Source organism: Panthera pardus, unplaced genomic scaffold, assembly GCF_024362965.1.
Source record: "Panthera pardus isolate Hobbes unplaced genomic scaffold, ASM2436296v1 HiC_scaffold_12, whole genome shotgun sequence".
NCBI classification, from domain to species: domain Eukaryota; kingdom Metazoa; phylum Chordata; class Mammalia; order Carnivora; family Felidae; genus Panthera; species Panthera pardus.
In genome coordinates this window covers 11,332,101-11,347,345 of record NW_026526677.1, presented here as the reverse complement: position 1 = coordinate 11,347,345, position 15,245 = coordinate 11,332,101, and the positions used below count along the sequence as shown (strand labels likewise).

The 15,245-nt window shown below is 40.9% G+C and overlaps 1 protein-coding gene across 1 annotated transcript; it reads right to left on the bottom strand.

Annotated features, from left to right (window-relative positions):
- Positions 1–3,584: 3,584 nt before the first annotated feature.
- On the bottom strand, positions 3,585–14,900 carry TCN1 (transcobalamin 1). Its single transcript, XM_019414492.2, has 9 exons — positions 14,779–14,900; positions 12,631–12,810; positions 11,788–11,928; positions 10,741–10,896; positions 9,293–9,480; positions 6,789–6,978; positions 5,592–5,778; positions 3,967–4,085; positions 3,585–3,807 (listed from the first exon to the last, which is right to left on the bottom strand). Exons 1-9 carry the CDS (start codon positions 14,855–14,857, stop codon positions 3,746–3,748), a joined length of 1,302 nt encoding a protein of 433 aa, XP_019270037.1. The 5' UTR covers positions 14,858–14,900; the 3' UTR covers positions 3,585–3,745.
- Between the last annotated feature and the right edge of the window lie 345 nt (positions 14,901–15,245).

Sequence of the window (15,245 nt, the reverse complement as noted above, 5' to 3'; positions counted from 1 at the left end):
AGGTGGCAAAGACTGTCTTCCCTCTTGCTTTTGCCGTCTCTCTCTGGCTCTTCTTGCTCCTTGCTCCGAGAAAGCCGGCTGCCATGTTACGAGCTGTCTGATTGGGAAGCCCTTATGGCAAAGAACTGGGAGCAGCCTCCAGTCAACAGCCAGGGCGGGCAGAATCCTGTCAACAACCATGTGAATAAACTTGAAAGCAGATCCTTCCCCAGTTGAGCTTGAAGACAATGCCTCAGCCAACATTTGGATTGTGGCCTTGTTGAGAGACCTTGACCTGTGGGAACCGTGAAAGAATAAATCTTGTTTTAAGCCATTAAGTTTTAGGGTGATTTGTATTATTAACTAATACATGGTGTGTGGTGGGAGATGAGGCCAGAAAGACAGTTTGAGTCTGCACAGTGGAAGCCTTTGCATGCCATGTGAAGGAATGGTAGGCACAATAATGCCCGCCACCCCCTAAGATGTCTGCATGCTAATCCCTGGGACCTTCAGTATGTTAGGTCACGTGGCAAGGGGGAGTTTAGGTTTGCTCATGAGCTGACTTTAACATAGAAGATTATTTTGGATTACTGGGGGGCCCCCACTGTAATCAGAGGTCCTTACAAGTAGAAGAGGATGGCGGGAGGGGGTGAAAGTCAGAGAAGGGGATGTGGTGATGGAAACAGAGGTCAGAGTGATACAGTTGCTGGCTTTGAAGGTGGAGGAACGCTGCCTCCTCCAGAAGCTGGAATAGGTGAGGAAATGGATTCTCCCCTAGAACCTCTAGAAGGAACTCAGCCCTTTCAACACCTTGATTTTATCCCAGTGAGATCCATTTCTGACTTCTGACCTCCAGGGCTATACGGTGATGTATTTGTTGTCAGCTAAATTAGTGGTTATTTGTTAACAACAGCAAGAAGAATCTAATACAGGATTAGAGACCCAGAATGGCACTGATCTTGGGTTCCAGAGGCTGCTCATGACCATCCTGAGATGAGCCACACCCTGTGGTATGCGTCTTTAAACATATACTTCCTTATAAATTGCCAACCATGGCTGCTGCAAGACTGATTATGATACAATTGTCTCACTTAGCAAATAACTTCCAGCACAGGAACCACACAGGCCATACATTTCTTAACTCATATATTTTGACAGTCCTTGGGTAACCATTGACTGACCTTCTTTACTCATTTATTTGCCTGTTTTATCCTGTGTCTGGTTTTCTGGTATCCAAGTACCCAGACCCTCTCCGGACATACGAAAGGTTTATTTGTATTGATTATTCTGTGGCAGCAGATGGAAGTCTTTACCCTCAGACTCAGTCTCAGTTCTGTCATAGTCCCAAGCCTTGGAAGCTTCTCATAAAGCATGTGTGGCCAGAGCTAGGATTCTCCAGGCAATGTCAGTAGAACGCCAAGGGAATATTACTCCATTAACTTCCACGTCTGTTCCTGAGACTAAAGGCATTCCTATCAGATAGCAATGTTACTGTATTCTGCTATGGGACCACTGAGTAGCAGAAACTCAGCTCTGTCTGTTAATAACGGAGGCCGCAGCACTACAGGGAAGTGTTAGAAACACAGTGACGTAAAATGCAATTTCGTATTTGATCCAATGGGAGGAATGAACTGAGAATTGCAAAAGAAATGCCTTTTCGTGCTGTGATTGGATGTTACTTCCTTTCATGTCAGCGTGCCTATTAGAACAGCCTTATTATCCATTTGGGTGAATGAGTCTAATACAAATTGTGTGCTTTACTGGTGTTGACTGGTTATTATTGAAAGTGAGCCATATTTCACATGGCTTGGAGAGTCTACAAACGGGTCTGACAGCTGCCTCCCTGTGCAAACAGCACCACGGAGGCCCTCTGTCTCTGACTTAGCTCCAGGATGAGATGCAGACCCAAGGGGGATAGAGTCCATTGCTGTCTAGTTATGAGGGCATCTGTCACATCCAGTTAATGAAGAACAGGGTGGCGTTGACCCTGAGGATCAAGGATCAGTACCAGAAAGCAATGGCCAAACCCTAACTATAAAGCAGGGTTGCTGGTGGAGAAGAGGAAGCTAAGGGTATCATGAAGAAAACATTCAATTCATCTGAGGGAGACATGGATAGAAATAACTTAACTAACTCTACCTGAAGGCATCTTCCTTTTGGGGGTTGCTTTCAATTTTTTTTTAAATTTTATATTTATTTATTTATTTAGAGAGAAAGAGAATGCAAGCAGGGGAGGGGCAGAGGGGGAGAGAGAGAGAGAGAGATTGAGAGAGAGAGAAAATGAATCCCAATCAGGCTCCATGACCAGCACAGAGCCTGACAGGGGGGCTCAGTCTAACAACCATGAGAACATGACCTGAGCCAAAATCAAGAGTCAGACGTTCAACCAACTGAGCCACCCAGGCACCCTTTGGGGTTGCTTTATTGTTGTTGTTGTTGTTATTATTATTATTGTTATTATTAAATTTTTTTATTTTTATTTAATTTATTTTTTAAATTTACATCCAAGTTAGTTAGCATATAGTGCAACAATGATTTCAGGAGTAGATTCCTTAATGCCCCTTACCCCTTTAGCCCATCCCCCCCTCCCACAACCCCTCCAACAACCCTGTTTGTTTTCCATATTTAAGAGTCTCTTATGTTTTTGTCCCCCTCCCTGTTTTTATATTATTTTTACTTCCCTCCCTTATGTTCATCTGTTTTGTCTCTTAAAGTCCTCATATGAGTGAAGTCATAGGATATTTGTCTTTCTCTGCCTGACTGATTTCTCTTAGCGTAGTGCCCTCTAGTTCCATCCACTAGTAGCAAATGGCAAGACTTCATTCTTTTTGATTGCTGAGTAATACTCCACTGTGTGTGTGTGTGTGTGTGTGTGTGTGTGTGTGTGTGTGTGTGTGTATATATATGTATGTAAGTATATATATTGGGGTTGCTTTAAATGGGTTATTTTATGCTTTATCTGAAGAACTATTTGCCCTTTGGCATCTTAAAGGCTTGTCTTGCTCCTGACTGTATGTGCATGTAGCTCAAGCACTCAGTTATAAAGTACAACTCAGTTCATGCTTCTGAGATGTGATTTAATATATATTTTTCAAATGTGCATTCTGCTGAAATGGACACCAAAGGTGATTTTTTCTGCACATGTATTTTGATGATATGAATATCAGGATGCTTTTTATGGGGAAGTAAAAGATAAATAAATGTGGGAGAAGAACAAATGGGATCCAAGGGACACAGCTGGGTGAGGGGATGATATTATTCCTCGGGCTTTATGGACTGACCTTTTATCTCTAAGACTCACGTTTCTATTTTTCTCCAGAGCAATATTTTTCTCCCTACCCACTGCCTCTGTGAGGTCAATGTCCACTTGGTTCATCCCTTACTTCTGGGTCTACTTGATCTCATCTGCTGCTGCTTCAACATTCGATCTAGAACCTTATCTCCATTCCTACCTGTTGCCCAACGTCACCCACACAGTTAGCAGTAGAACCTTGAGTAGAGCTCAGCTTAGACACTGGTCTAGTCTCTTTTCCCTTCCTTCTTCTTGCAGTGGTCTTCCCTCCATCAATAATGCCCTTTTAAAATGAAATGGTTAGAGCATGCTCTTTTTGTGTAGCTGTTGACCTTTTATTGAACACGCAGAGAAGGGGGGGTTATTGGGTCTCCTACTGAAGTTGAGAGAAAGGAAAAGGAAGGTATGAAGCCACTTTCCACCTGCCATTCCATTGCAAAGGGATGAGATCCAGCTGAGGAAGGTTTGAATTTATTAATATGTGCTCCAACGAACCTCCAAATTATCTCCCTCATGCACAATGTAACTACCAACTCCTGAAAAGGAAGAATGAGAAGTGGGTTAAGTGATTTAACCACAAAATCACCAAATAATGGATCTCACTTTCCCAGTGCCTCAGCACACTCACCACAAAAGGTTGCACCCTCACATCTGAATGCTTTGGGCATGGTCACTCACATCTGTCCCTCTCTTACCTTGATCCAGCGGTTGGCCGTTATTCAGGAGCTCCCAGAAGGTTCTGTTGTTATTGTTGGCTGTTAAGCCCTGAACAGAGGTGATGTAGGGGCCCCATGATCTCTCCTCCACTGTGAAACTGTGGGGACAGTAAATGGGTTATGGGAACTTAGAATTTTTAAAGGCAACCTTCCATGGGCATTTCTCAAACTTCAGTGTACCCAAGAATTACTTGAAGCTATTATCCAAAAAGGCAGATTTCCTGTCCCTGTCCTCAGATACTTTGATTCTGTAGGTCTGGGTGGGGACTAGAAATCTGCATGTTTCATAAACACTATAGATGATTCTGCTGCAGGGACTCCATAATCTATGCTAAATCATACAGGAATGATGCCCTGTTTCTGCCCCTGCATCATTTCATAGGAGACACTGCAGTCAACAACTACTAGTCTTCTGACCCAAGATAGTAACAGTTGAAGATACTAAAGTGCAGAAGAAAATGTTCACCTTATGGCCTAGAGGCACCATAAGCTAGTGGGCTTTCTTTTAGGGAAGAAGAACAGGAAAGAATAATTTAATATTTCATGTTGTATTTATTATAAAGTGACATGACCAGTGTCTGTTTCACATTCCCTGGTCACACTTCTCTGCCTTTCTGCGAGCCCTTGAAAGCAACCTTTATAGAATTTATTTACATTACATATTACATATATATGTGTATATATGTACACACATATGTGTACATGTGGTGTATATGTGTATATATATGTATACATATATGCATATATAATTTTCTCTTACATTTTGGCATCTTACATCTTGTTACTAGACCCAGTAAATACTTGTCAATTAGATTTAGGGAGTCAGAGGAACCATATCTTTCAGAGGCAAAATCAATATTGTAATTTTAATATTTGACCTCTGTGAGCCATAGAACCCTAATCTAGGGGTCCATGAATCTGAAAGTGGGGGAGCATGGAGAGGCTTCAGGGCATTTGTGAAACCTCTGATTTAAAGGGCACGTTTTGTGTGTGTGTTCACGTGTCTGGTATGAGCATCCATTGCAATCATCTGCTTTTCTTTTGCTTTTTAAGCTTATTTATTTATTTTGAGAGAGAGAGAGAGAGAGAGAGAGAGAGAGAGAGAGAGCAAGCATGTGCACCTGCGTGGGGGAGGGGCAGAGAGAGAGGTTGAGAGAATCCCAAGAAGGCTCTGTGCTCTCAGTGCAGAGCCAGTTACAGGGCTCAACCTCCCGAACCATGAGCCAAAATCAAGAGTTGAACCCTTAACTGACTGAGCCACCCAGGTGCCCCTTATCTGATTTTCAAAGAGGTCAGTGATTCAAAAATAATGAACCATGTTCTAAAACAAAGTGACTAACAAAGTTCTACTTATTGAAAGAATTTTTCTGACAGAAGAGAGATCCCTGGGACTTACCCATTAGGTGAACATTAATTTAATACCTACTGGGTGATAGAAGATGAAAAGTCTTACCTTTTTTAAATTCTTGCCATGAGATGTAGATGGACAGCAAAGTTACTGGTGAAGAAGAGTTTGAAACATACTTTGTATTCAGGTGCTTATATATTCTTACTGTGCCTTAAAATCACCAAATACCATCACCTTAGGTTACATACAGACATACCTAAATAGAGTTGCATTTTTTTCCTGAGCTGCTTCCATCACATCTAGGAAGACAGAGCCATTTGCTACAGAGACCGTGGTGGAATGTGTTTCCTTGATTATTACCACAGAATAATTCACTTGGATTTGTGAGGGTGACAGAGGAGGTGTCACTGTTATAGGCTCCACAGTGGAGATGTTGAAGTCACCTGGCAGAGACAGAAAAGCAGAGAAGAATTACTATTCAGAATAATAAAAATGATGTTAGCGTTCACATGCCCATCCGACCTGAGTCCCAGTCTCCTTCCTTTTATGCAGAGTAGGATTTGCTACAAGGAGCCAGAATCAGCAAAGGGCAGATCTCTCGGTGACTAAACAAGATAGTCACCAGCTTGTAAATACGTGTGTTCAGCTCCATTCCCAGCAATTTGAGCAATTCACTTGCTTCTGTTTCTCACAGAGGCTCCTGATTTTGTTTTTGCTTTGGTACAGAATACAATAATGCTTCCTTTTTGGGGGTGCCTTTTTATTTCTTAACATTTATTGAAAACCTATTAAGTGCCAGGCACTGTACTAACCATCATACATGGATTATCTCATTCAGTCCTTAGACAAAAACCCACATTAGATACTATTATCATTTGTATTTTTTTTATATTAGTACACTGAAGTTAGAGATTAAACATTTTGTCTGAGGTCCCTAAACCTATAAGTGGCTGAACCAGGAATGAACAGAGATAAAAGAAAAGATACAGAGATAACAGAGACAAAAGCAAAGTCTTCTTTCATACCTTGTTGAAAAATCAGTCGTTTGAATAAATGACTGTAATTTCCTTATAAGATTGCCATCTTCCTCCCACAGAATGTAGGAGTTCCCTGAAGTATCACTCCTTGTACATAATGGAGAGTCAGACTCACCATAATTGGTTTAGAATGGGGATAACGCTCAGAACATCTCTCTATCCACCCATCAGAAAACATCCCTTTGGAGGCAGACATCACTTAACCAAGTCTGCCTTGTTTATCAATGTTTGAACCAAGAACAACACCTGGTACCGCATTAAGAACAAGTCCTCAGGTGGTTATAATCACTGGTGACATATAGAGGACTGAGTTCTATGTGGGAACTGTTAGGCTTTAAAGATTTATCTGGTCACACTTGGTCCCTAAGAACACCTTAGACTCACATCTTAGGGTATCACGCTCTTTAGTGCTCTACCTGGGCCATAGACACAAGGAGAGTCTTTGTTAACATTCAAGTAGGTCTTTCCCATCAGGGCGGGTAAGATTTGAGCTGCAGCAGTTGGAATACGGAACGCTCCTTTATGAATTTCCATGATCACTGTGTCCAGAGTTTGTTGGCAATCCCATTTACTTTCATTGTAATAGTCTGATGAGACAAAGAGAGCCTAATGCATGAGAGAAGATGAGGGGGAATAAGAATGAGTGAGAGAAACATCAAATAAGGGGAAAGCTTACATCTAACCAATGCGGTAAATATTTATTGGACATTGACCTTATAGGAAGCACCTTGGATAACTAGGATACCTTTACTGCCACCAAAACATTTATTTATTTATTTATTTTTTGAGAGAGAGAGAGAGAGAGAGAGGAAAATCTTAAGCAGGATCCATACACAGTGTGGACCCTGATGTGGGGCTCCATACCATGACCATGAGATCATGACCTGAGCCGAAATCAAGAGTTGGATGCTTAACTGTCTGAGCAACCTAGGGGCCCCATTCACCAAGAAGTTTATAAAGAGTTTGGGGGTGGGTGAGAGGTGGGGAGTTGATTAACAATACAACTGATAAGAGCATCCATGAGAACAGACTTTCTCTACCCTATTCACTCTTGTAGCCCCAGCACTGGAACAATACCAGCCACATAGGAGGCAATTGATAAACGTTGTTAACAGACAGATAATCATAAAGGAGCCCCTAAGATGAATGCCTTAGGAGAAGCATCCAACGCCATGGCCTTTCAGAAGAGGAAGAGCACGTAAACATTTAGTGACACTTTGTAAAGGCTTGGTGCAGAAGGTGGTCCTTGAGGTAGGTCTTGACAGTATGACAATATTTCATTAGGTGCCATAAACAGGGGAGCACTATTCCCAGAGGGTCAGCATTATCAAGGATGCTAAAGTAGGTGCAGCCAGCGTTTGGCCTGCCTGTGATGAGACTCTCTACATTTTGGCAAAATCCCCAGAGGATTCCTCTTGGCCTGGGAGGGCACTGGGGAGACTCAGGGTGATAGTGGAAGAACAGGCTGGAGAAGGAGGTTGGGCCATATTGGTAGACCCTTGAGTTTCTGGGTGAGGTGTCTAATATTCTTTGCTTGGCAGTGGGGAGTCTGATAGGTCCTTGAATAGAAACTATCCAAGTGGCAGATGTGAACTGGGTTGAGGGGACAGAATGATGGGGTAGGAAAAGTTAGGAGGGTATCCGAGGAGTAAGACAAGGGCTTACTTGGGCTGGACCTACAGATGTGGCTCTGTAGTTTCTCACGGAAACTTTAACCAAGAAGTCAAGGAGCCTTTGTGGAATATTTTTAAAAAGGGATCATATTTCATTTCCTCTTAAAAACTTATAGGCAAGTAGCTCTCAATTCTGCTGTGAGTGAACATCACCTAGAGGGTTTGAAAACAAGACCAAGGCCCATGCTCCACCTCTAAGTTTCTATATTAACTGGCCGGTGTGGAGCCTACACATTAATGTTTTCTCAAACCTCCTTCGGGTGATTCAAATTTGCAGCCAGGATGGGAAACCACTGTTTTATTAGGTCCAAACTCAGCAAGGCAAGCAACAGCATCAACAGCAACAATAGTCAAAACAACCTGTGTGATTGGATCCCTATTATGTCCCTAGCTTCATCTTGTAATTTTTCCTGAGGACCTTGCACTGGTCACGTTGAACACCTTGATCTTCCTCAAATATGTTATGTTCTTTCATGCCTGAGGTCTGTGCCCTTGCTGTCCTCTGTCCCTTGGAAAGCCCTCTCCTCCTGGAGTGGCCTGGAAGACTCCGATTCAGAGTAAAGACTCGGTGAATTTTTTTTCTGTAAATCTTTTTTTTCTCTCTTCTTGTATCTACCCCTTTGAGTTGAGAAAATCAGTAAGTGATGCAGGAATAAAGCCCCAGACTTCAAGGAACATATACGGGACAGTGTAGGTGCTGAGTGTGAATTTTGAAACCAACAGTTTCCATCCCCGTCTGAATCACTTTTTGGCTTTGTAATGTTAGGCAAGTTAGTGATACTCCATGACTCATGGTCATATTCTAGGAAATGGAGGTGATAATTCTTTCCTCCGTGGATTGTTGTGTTCATTAATGACTGTGTCAACAAATACTAGCTGCCATTACTACCACTGCCTTTTATTACTTGGAAAACAATGGTCTAATTTGGGAGGTAAGATGCAAATGCAAAACAATGGTTTATGGTAAAGTGTGAAATTACATTTGCCAGAACAACATGACAGGTTGTAGTAGACTCTAGAATTTCTTAAAAAAAATTGTTGTCAGGAAAAGCTTCATGGAAACATTGGAGTGTGAAAGGTAAGGATTGAAGGTGAGGAGAATACATTTCCATCAGGGGAGAGGAATCACTTAAAATCAGTTAGTATAGGAAAGAGAATGGGTAATATCTTAGGCTGATAAGAAAGTATACAGCTATTCTTTCTTTCATGACTCCCTTCTCTGTCTCCTGTTTTATCCTCTGACTTACCTGCATAGCTTCTCCTGTACTATATATGTTTCCAAGGAGACCATTTTCTTTTTTCTGAGAAAGAATCTTCTCTATCAGTGACTTTATATGATTATTGATATTATTTAAGTTCTCCATATCTGTTTTTTTCTTCCCATTTGTTATATTCTTCACACAGGTCAGAGCCAGGACGGCCATTGCACCAGTATCTGCCAGGAAACAACACATTGGTGATAGGGTGACCAACCATCCCAGTTTGCCTTGGACTAAGGGATCTCCTGATATGTAGGATTTTCATTGCTAAAAGAGGGACAGATCTGGGGAAACTGGGAAGATGGGTCACACTAGTTGATGATAGGAGAGAAGGATTTCGGGATATGGCAATCATCTCTCCAGTACTAACCACTCAAATATTTCAAGATCCCTTGTACCTTGTACTCAATAGCTCACCTGTTGGTCAGAGAAACACATATGGATTTGCAGATGCATCCACATGAACAGTCTTCCACTTCTACATCTTGGCTGTTCTCATTTTTTTCATCTCTCAGCCATATTGGCAAAGGAATAGAGAGAATTCAGGATGATACACCAAGTAAAATATATCTTTGTAATTTTCCAGTGTTTCCATTGGGTTGATTAAGAAATAGCACTTAAGAGAATTGTTTTCCAATAAACCTTCTTAACGGGGAGGATGAGACAAGAGATTGGAAGAAGGGAGGATAAGGTCTTTTTCTGTCTTATTACTTAGTTCTCCTTGCATTCTTTAGATGTGGTACCTTCTCTCTCCCATAGAAATGGTATGAGAAATCTCATATTCTCCTTATTATCCAAAGATACTGAGTTGTGATTTTCTTCGGGCCCATTGGAGAAAGATAAATGTGTGTATCTGGATCCATAGGGGCTGGGCAACAATACTAGCTGTCTATAGGGGGCTTTGTTTTGGATGTGTAAGCTGACCCAGGAGATTTCTGGTCCTTATCCTTTGGGGATACAGACTTTATTGATCAAAGTATTGGGCCTTGTCACTGGAGAGGTCGTGTTGTCCAAGTAAGCCCACACATCCAAATGGTCCCAATAAATTAGAGAAAGAGGCAAAGTTAAGATAACTGACTTCCACTGTTTCTTTTCTCTAACACTTATACTTCCTAAAATGTCTTATATGAGGATTCTTGCAATCTATCCTTATTATACAGATGGGAAAATTCAAGTCAAGAGTTAACATCCATTGGTCATATAACTCAAAGAAGAGGTAGGGTAAGAACCAGATCTTTCTACTGGATTGCTACACATCTAGAAAGATGCTTAAATGCTCCCCAATATCCATTCTTCTCAAAAAGAAAATTCTTTTCCCTGGACACTAGCATAAAGAGGATTTTTTTAAAAAGTCCAAGTACTTACTGGTACAAAAACTCAAAGGGAAAGACTTACTGGTGTCCGATATGCCAAAGGAATTGGGTTTAATGACTCACCTACTGAGAACTGTCCCTTAAAATAGAAATTTTTATTTTCAGGTTCGAAGATTTTAGCAACTTTGGTGATTGAAAATTTTCCCCTGAACAGACATAAGGCCAAAACATCCAGGCTGAGCTGATAGTAGTTAGTCAGTGGATTACCATTGTGTTTCCCTGTCAGAGAGGAAAGAAATACCTTACTCATGGAAATAATACTGGAGTCATAAGTTTTACAGCCATTCCTACTTGCTTCATTAGAATTTCTTTACATTTAAGGAGAGGTGAGTAATAGAAGGGGGAAATCACTGGTAAAATCAACAAACCTGAGAAATGTAAAGGCTGCTAAGAGCTACCAAATTCAACTCAACTCTTTTCATTTCAAAACTGAGGAGACTCAGTGCTAACATGATAAAGGTACTATCCTGACATTCAGGTGTTTACGGAGCTAGGACTGGAACACAAATTTCCCGCCACTAAGCCTCTTGCACTTTCAATGGTATGTGTTCAAACTACAAGTAGAAATAGAGACCATCTCAAAAGAAGATGGGATCAGAGAGGCCTAATGAAAAATAGGATAAATATCGGGTGGGTGTTGAAATAAAAACAACGCACCTCACTAACAGCTGTCATGGTCAGCCTACTTTTCCAGGTGATAAAGTGCTTGTGGCCATCCTTTAGCTCTTGTACTAGTATTGTATGCTTTGGTGCTTATGACAGTCATTAGTGTCTTGTGTTGCTCAGCTATTTCTGGTGTGTTTCATTATTTGTCTAAAGACAAGCTTCTCGAGAACAAGAGAACAGTGTCCTATAATTTGTGTGTGTGTTTGTGTAGGCGTGTGTTCATCATCATATGTAAGGTGGATGTAGAGTCAATGCTCAGTTGCATCTATTTGAAAAGAAAATTCAAGATGCCTGTTGGAAGAGAGAAGAAGGGAAAGTGATCTGCAAAGATATGTGGATGAATAGAATGAAGAGAAGGAAAGACTGAAGGGAAACTTCCTTCAGTTCTGAACCAGTAGAAGAGAAGACAAGGTTGTCCAGGACCTCTGAACATTTGATTCTCACCCATATTTTTAATTTCTGCTTTGAATTTATTTCTAAGTTTTTTGACCAGTTTAGGATAACGTATAGATGTTTCATCAGGCATTTTGCATGCTCCCAAAGCCAGTATAGCCAAGGCAAGCTGTCCCGAGGTTAAAGTTGAATCTGAAAAGAGAAGTATTCAAGTTGAACAAGGTACATGCTTGTGATTTTTTCTGGCCTCCTGTCTTTCTTGTAATTTACATTGCCTGTCAGTTCTTTCATTTTCCCCACACTATACCAATATTTGACTGTTCTCTTCTTTATTCCCAAAGCAGAGCCTTTTCCAGCAGTGCTGTATAAATGCAAGCTAGATTCTCGTCTTTCCCATGAAATCATGGGAGGTTTTGGGAATCATACAATCCTTGTAAAATTTAAAAGAAAAAAATAGATAATGAAACCTTGGGGTTTACTCTCTTTGTGGGTGCCATCTTTCCAGGATAGTAATAATTGACTTGGATGTTCTGCTTCATAGAGTATGAAAATTCTCAGGCTTCTCGTAATTCTTATAATAATATTGTGAGGTGTGTAGGGGGAGATAGGAGTATATAATTTAACAGATAGGAGTATATAATTTCTTTTGCTTTTCCTTGTGGCCTTTTGAAAGAAAATATTTTTCAGGACCCAAAGAAGTAAGGTCTAGCTATAGAGAAAGTGGCAGAGGATTGATGTTTTGAGGTACTTTTATGTCCCCTCAAATTTTCTACAGCTGGAATATATGTAGCAAGTATACTTTGGACACACAATATTTTCCAAATATCTCTTGCTAGAGATAACCTTTATGGATAAGTTAGTGTTCTAAATCTTCTGGAGACTATAGGCACTCACCTTTATAATACACAGTGAGTTTGACTTGTTGGATCAGCTGTTGTTCTTGGCATTGGTTCAGGATCCCACCAAGTCTGAGGGACAACAGGACATTGGCAGCTTGGATTCCTTTGGTATATTTTGAATTGATCATTGTGTTTATCAGAGGGTTTAGATCAGCATAGTTGTTTTTGCTTACCTCTGTGGCAGGGGAGGGAAGAAATAGGAAATACACATTAAGAAAACATTAAGGAACAAGAGCCCTAGGATCAGGGTTGGCATTAAAATATTTAGTAACAGATATGGCACAGAGGGAACTGTCCAGTGGTCACTAGCTATGTGACTGGGACAGGTACAAAGGTGAGTCTGGAGCCTCTGCTACATCAGGTTATACTCCTTTACCAACCATCATGGAAGTGTTTCAATGTTTTAACAACTGTTTCAGCCTTACTGTTGTGTGCTGGGAGAATATCAGTCCTTCCTGGGAGATCTAGTATCATTCCCTGATTTTGAAGATGAGGTCTAGCCAACGTGTCCTTAAAGAAACATTGGTAATTGAAGGCTTAATCGAGACTAGAATATGCATCTTCTGACTCCCAGTCTGTAGTCCTTTCTACTTGCTTGATTCAGTTCTTTCCCTTTTCCATCTTTCCAAGTGACTTATGTAACTTTCCTGACCTTCAGTTTCCTTGTTTTAAAATTGTGGATATTAACATCTGTTTTATAGATATTGGACAACAAATCATGTAAAAACTGCAAAATACCATACATACTATAACTTTTAGCTCAACTGGAGCTGCTATCATTATGTTTAGAGAATCAAGGAAACGTGAGTTCTCTATGCCTAACGTGAGGCTCAGAATCATGACCTGGAGATCAAGAGTCCCATGCTTTTCTGACTGAGCCAGCCAGGCACCCCTTCACCATTTTTCTCTTTAAAAGAGAGTTGTGGAGATCTGAATCACTGGTTACAGAAAGGTCATGGTTTGTTACAAGAACAATTGGACAATTGTTGAATCGTGTTTGAGATATTGTGGAAGCATCTAGGTCAGCAGATTTTCTGGCACTGAAATGGACTTTTCAGTTCCTGGTCAACAACTCATCAGTTTCCTTGACACTAAAGACAGAGTCAATCATTTTGTACAATGAATTGAACTTCAAAGCCTCCACAGAGACCCCCAATTCTTAGGATACAGCAGAGGAAATGACAGGCTAGGAAGAAAACTTAGAAGTGGCAGATTTTGTGCTTTAGCTTGTGTGAACACAAGGCTCTGCTGTGGTGATGTTCTCTTCTTGTAGGCTACAGAACACCGGGAAGATGTACCCACAGACAGCACCACCTACTCATCTTTGGACTAGGTTTAAGCTCCATTCCAGGGAAAAGACTTACAAAAAAGAAATCATGCCCCTGAGAGCTATACCAGACTTCGTGACATCACTTCCTGCAACACCTTCCCCCAGTTATCCTCAATTTATGGATAAAGCTAAAAAAAAATGTCAGAAACATTGGATCATTCAGCTAGTAAGTGGTCAGACTACACCTGACCAGTTTTTCTTTCTCTTACTTAGTATTTTTTAATAGGATCACACAATCTCCAGATCCTATACCCAGAGGAGAGATGATGGGCTTGTACTCATCTCCTGGGAGGAAGAGTTGGAGGGGAGAAGATGTGTAGCTTGGAAAATCTGAACTCAATAGTGACAAGAGGGAAGTCTTCATTATTTGAAAGGGATTATTAACATTATTTTTTTTTTCTGTGTAGTTGCAAAGGGTTAACCCTAAACCCATAAGTTGAACTTCCAAAAAAAATAAAAAAAGATTGTGCCTCAAATTCAAAAGATACTTTATATGATCTTGAAAAGTTTCTGGGATCGGGAATATTATATCATTGAAAATGAAGAAGAATACATAGTTACTTAGTAGGGTTGCTGTGGTGGAGAAAATCTGAATCTAGGAAGAATAGTTAGGCAAGTTAGCACTGAATCTACAACCTCTCTTAAAACAACATACATTGTGGAACTTTCCTCACCATGTCTTGCCACATTTTATATTACTCATAAAATCCAACCCCATATAGAACTGGAATAGGTCACTCTACACAAGTGCCCTGCCACTAGTCTTTAGAAGACTATCACACTAGGAGTAATTTTAGCTCAAAGCATACTCACCACAGATCTCACATAGTTGTCTTGGAATAAGAGAAAACAATAGGAGCCCCAGTAGGGGCAGCTGGTGGGATTGTCTCATCTCTCCAACAGTGTTCTGGAATGGCGAGGGCTTGTCTGACTATTTATTGGGTGATGGGCAGAGGGTAATCAGAGCTCCTCCTTTAGCTTGCCTCAGCCTCTTTCATTAAGCAAACATTGAGCAATGTTGAGCAATGTCAGGGGGTGTGGTCAAGTGTGTTTGTCCAAGAATTGTGATAAACCAGGAAGAAGTCTTGAAAGGTATGTTCAGGGAGGACGAGGAAATAATATTCTTTGTATTCTATCCTAAACTTTGGGATTCACATTCCTTGCTTGTCTTCAGCCCAATGAAAATAAATTAAGTGAGGGGAGCCTGGGTGGCTCAGTCAGTTAAGCATCTGACTTTGGATCAGGTCATGGTCTCATGGTTTGTGAGTTTGAGCCCCTCG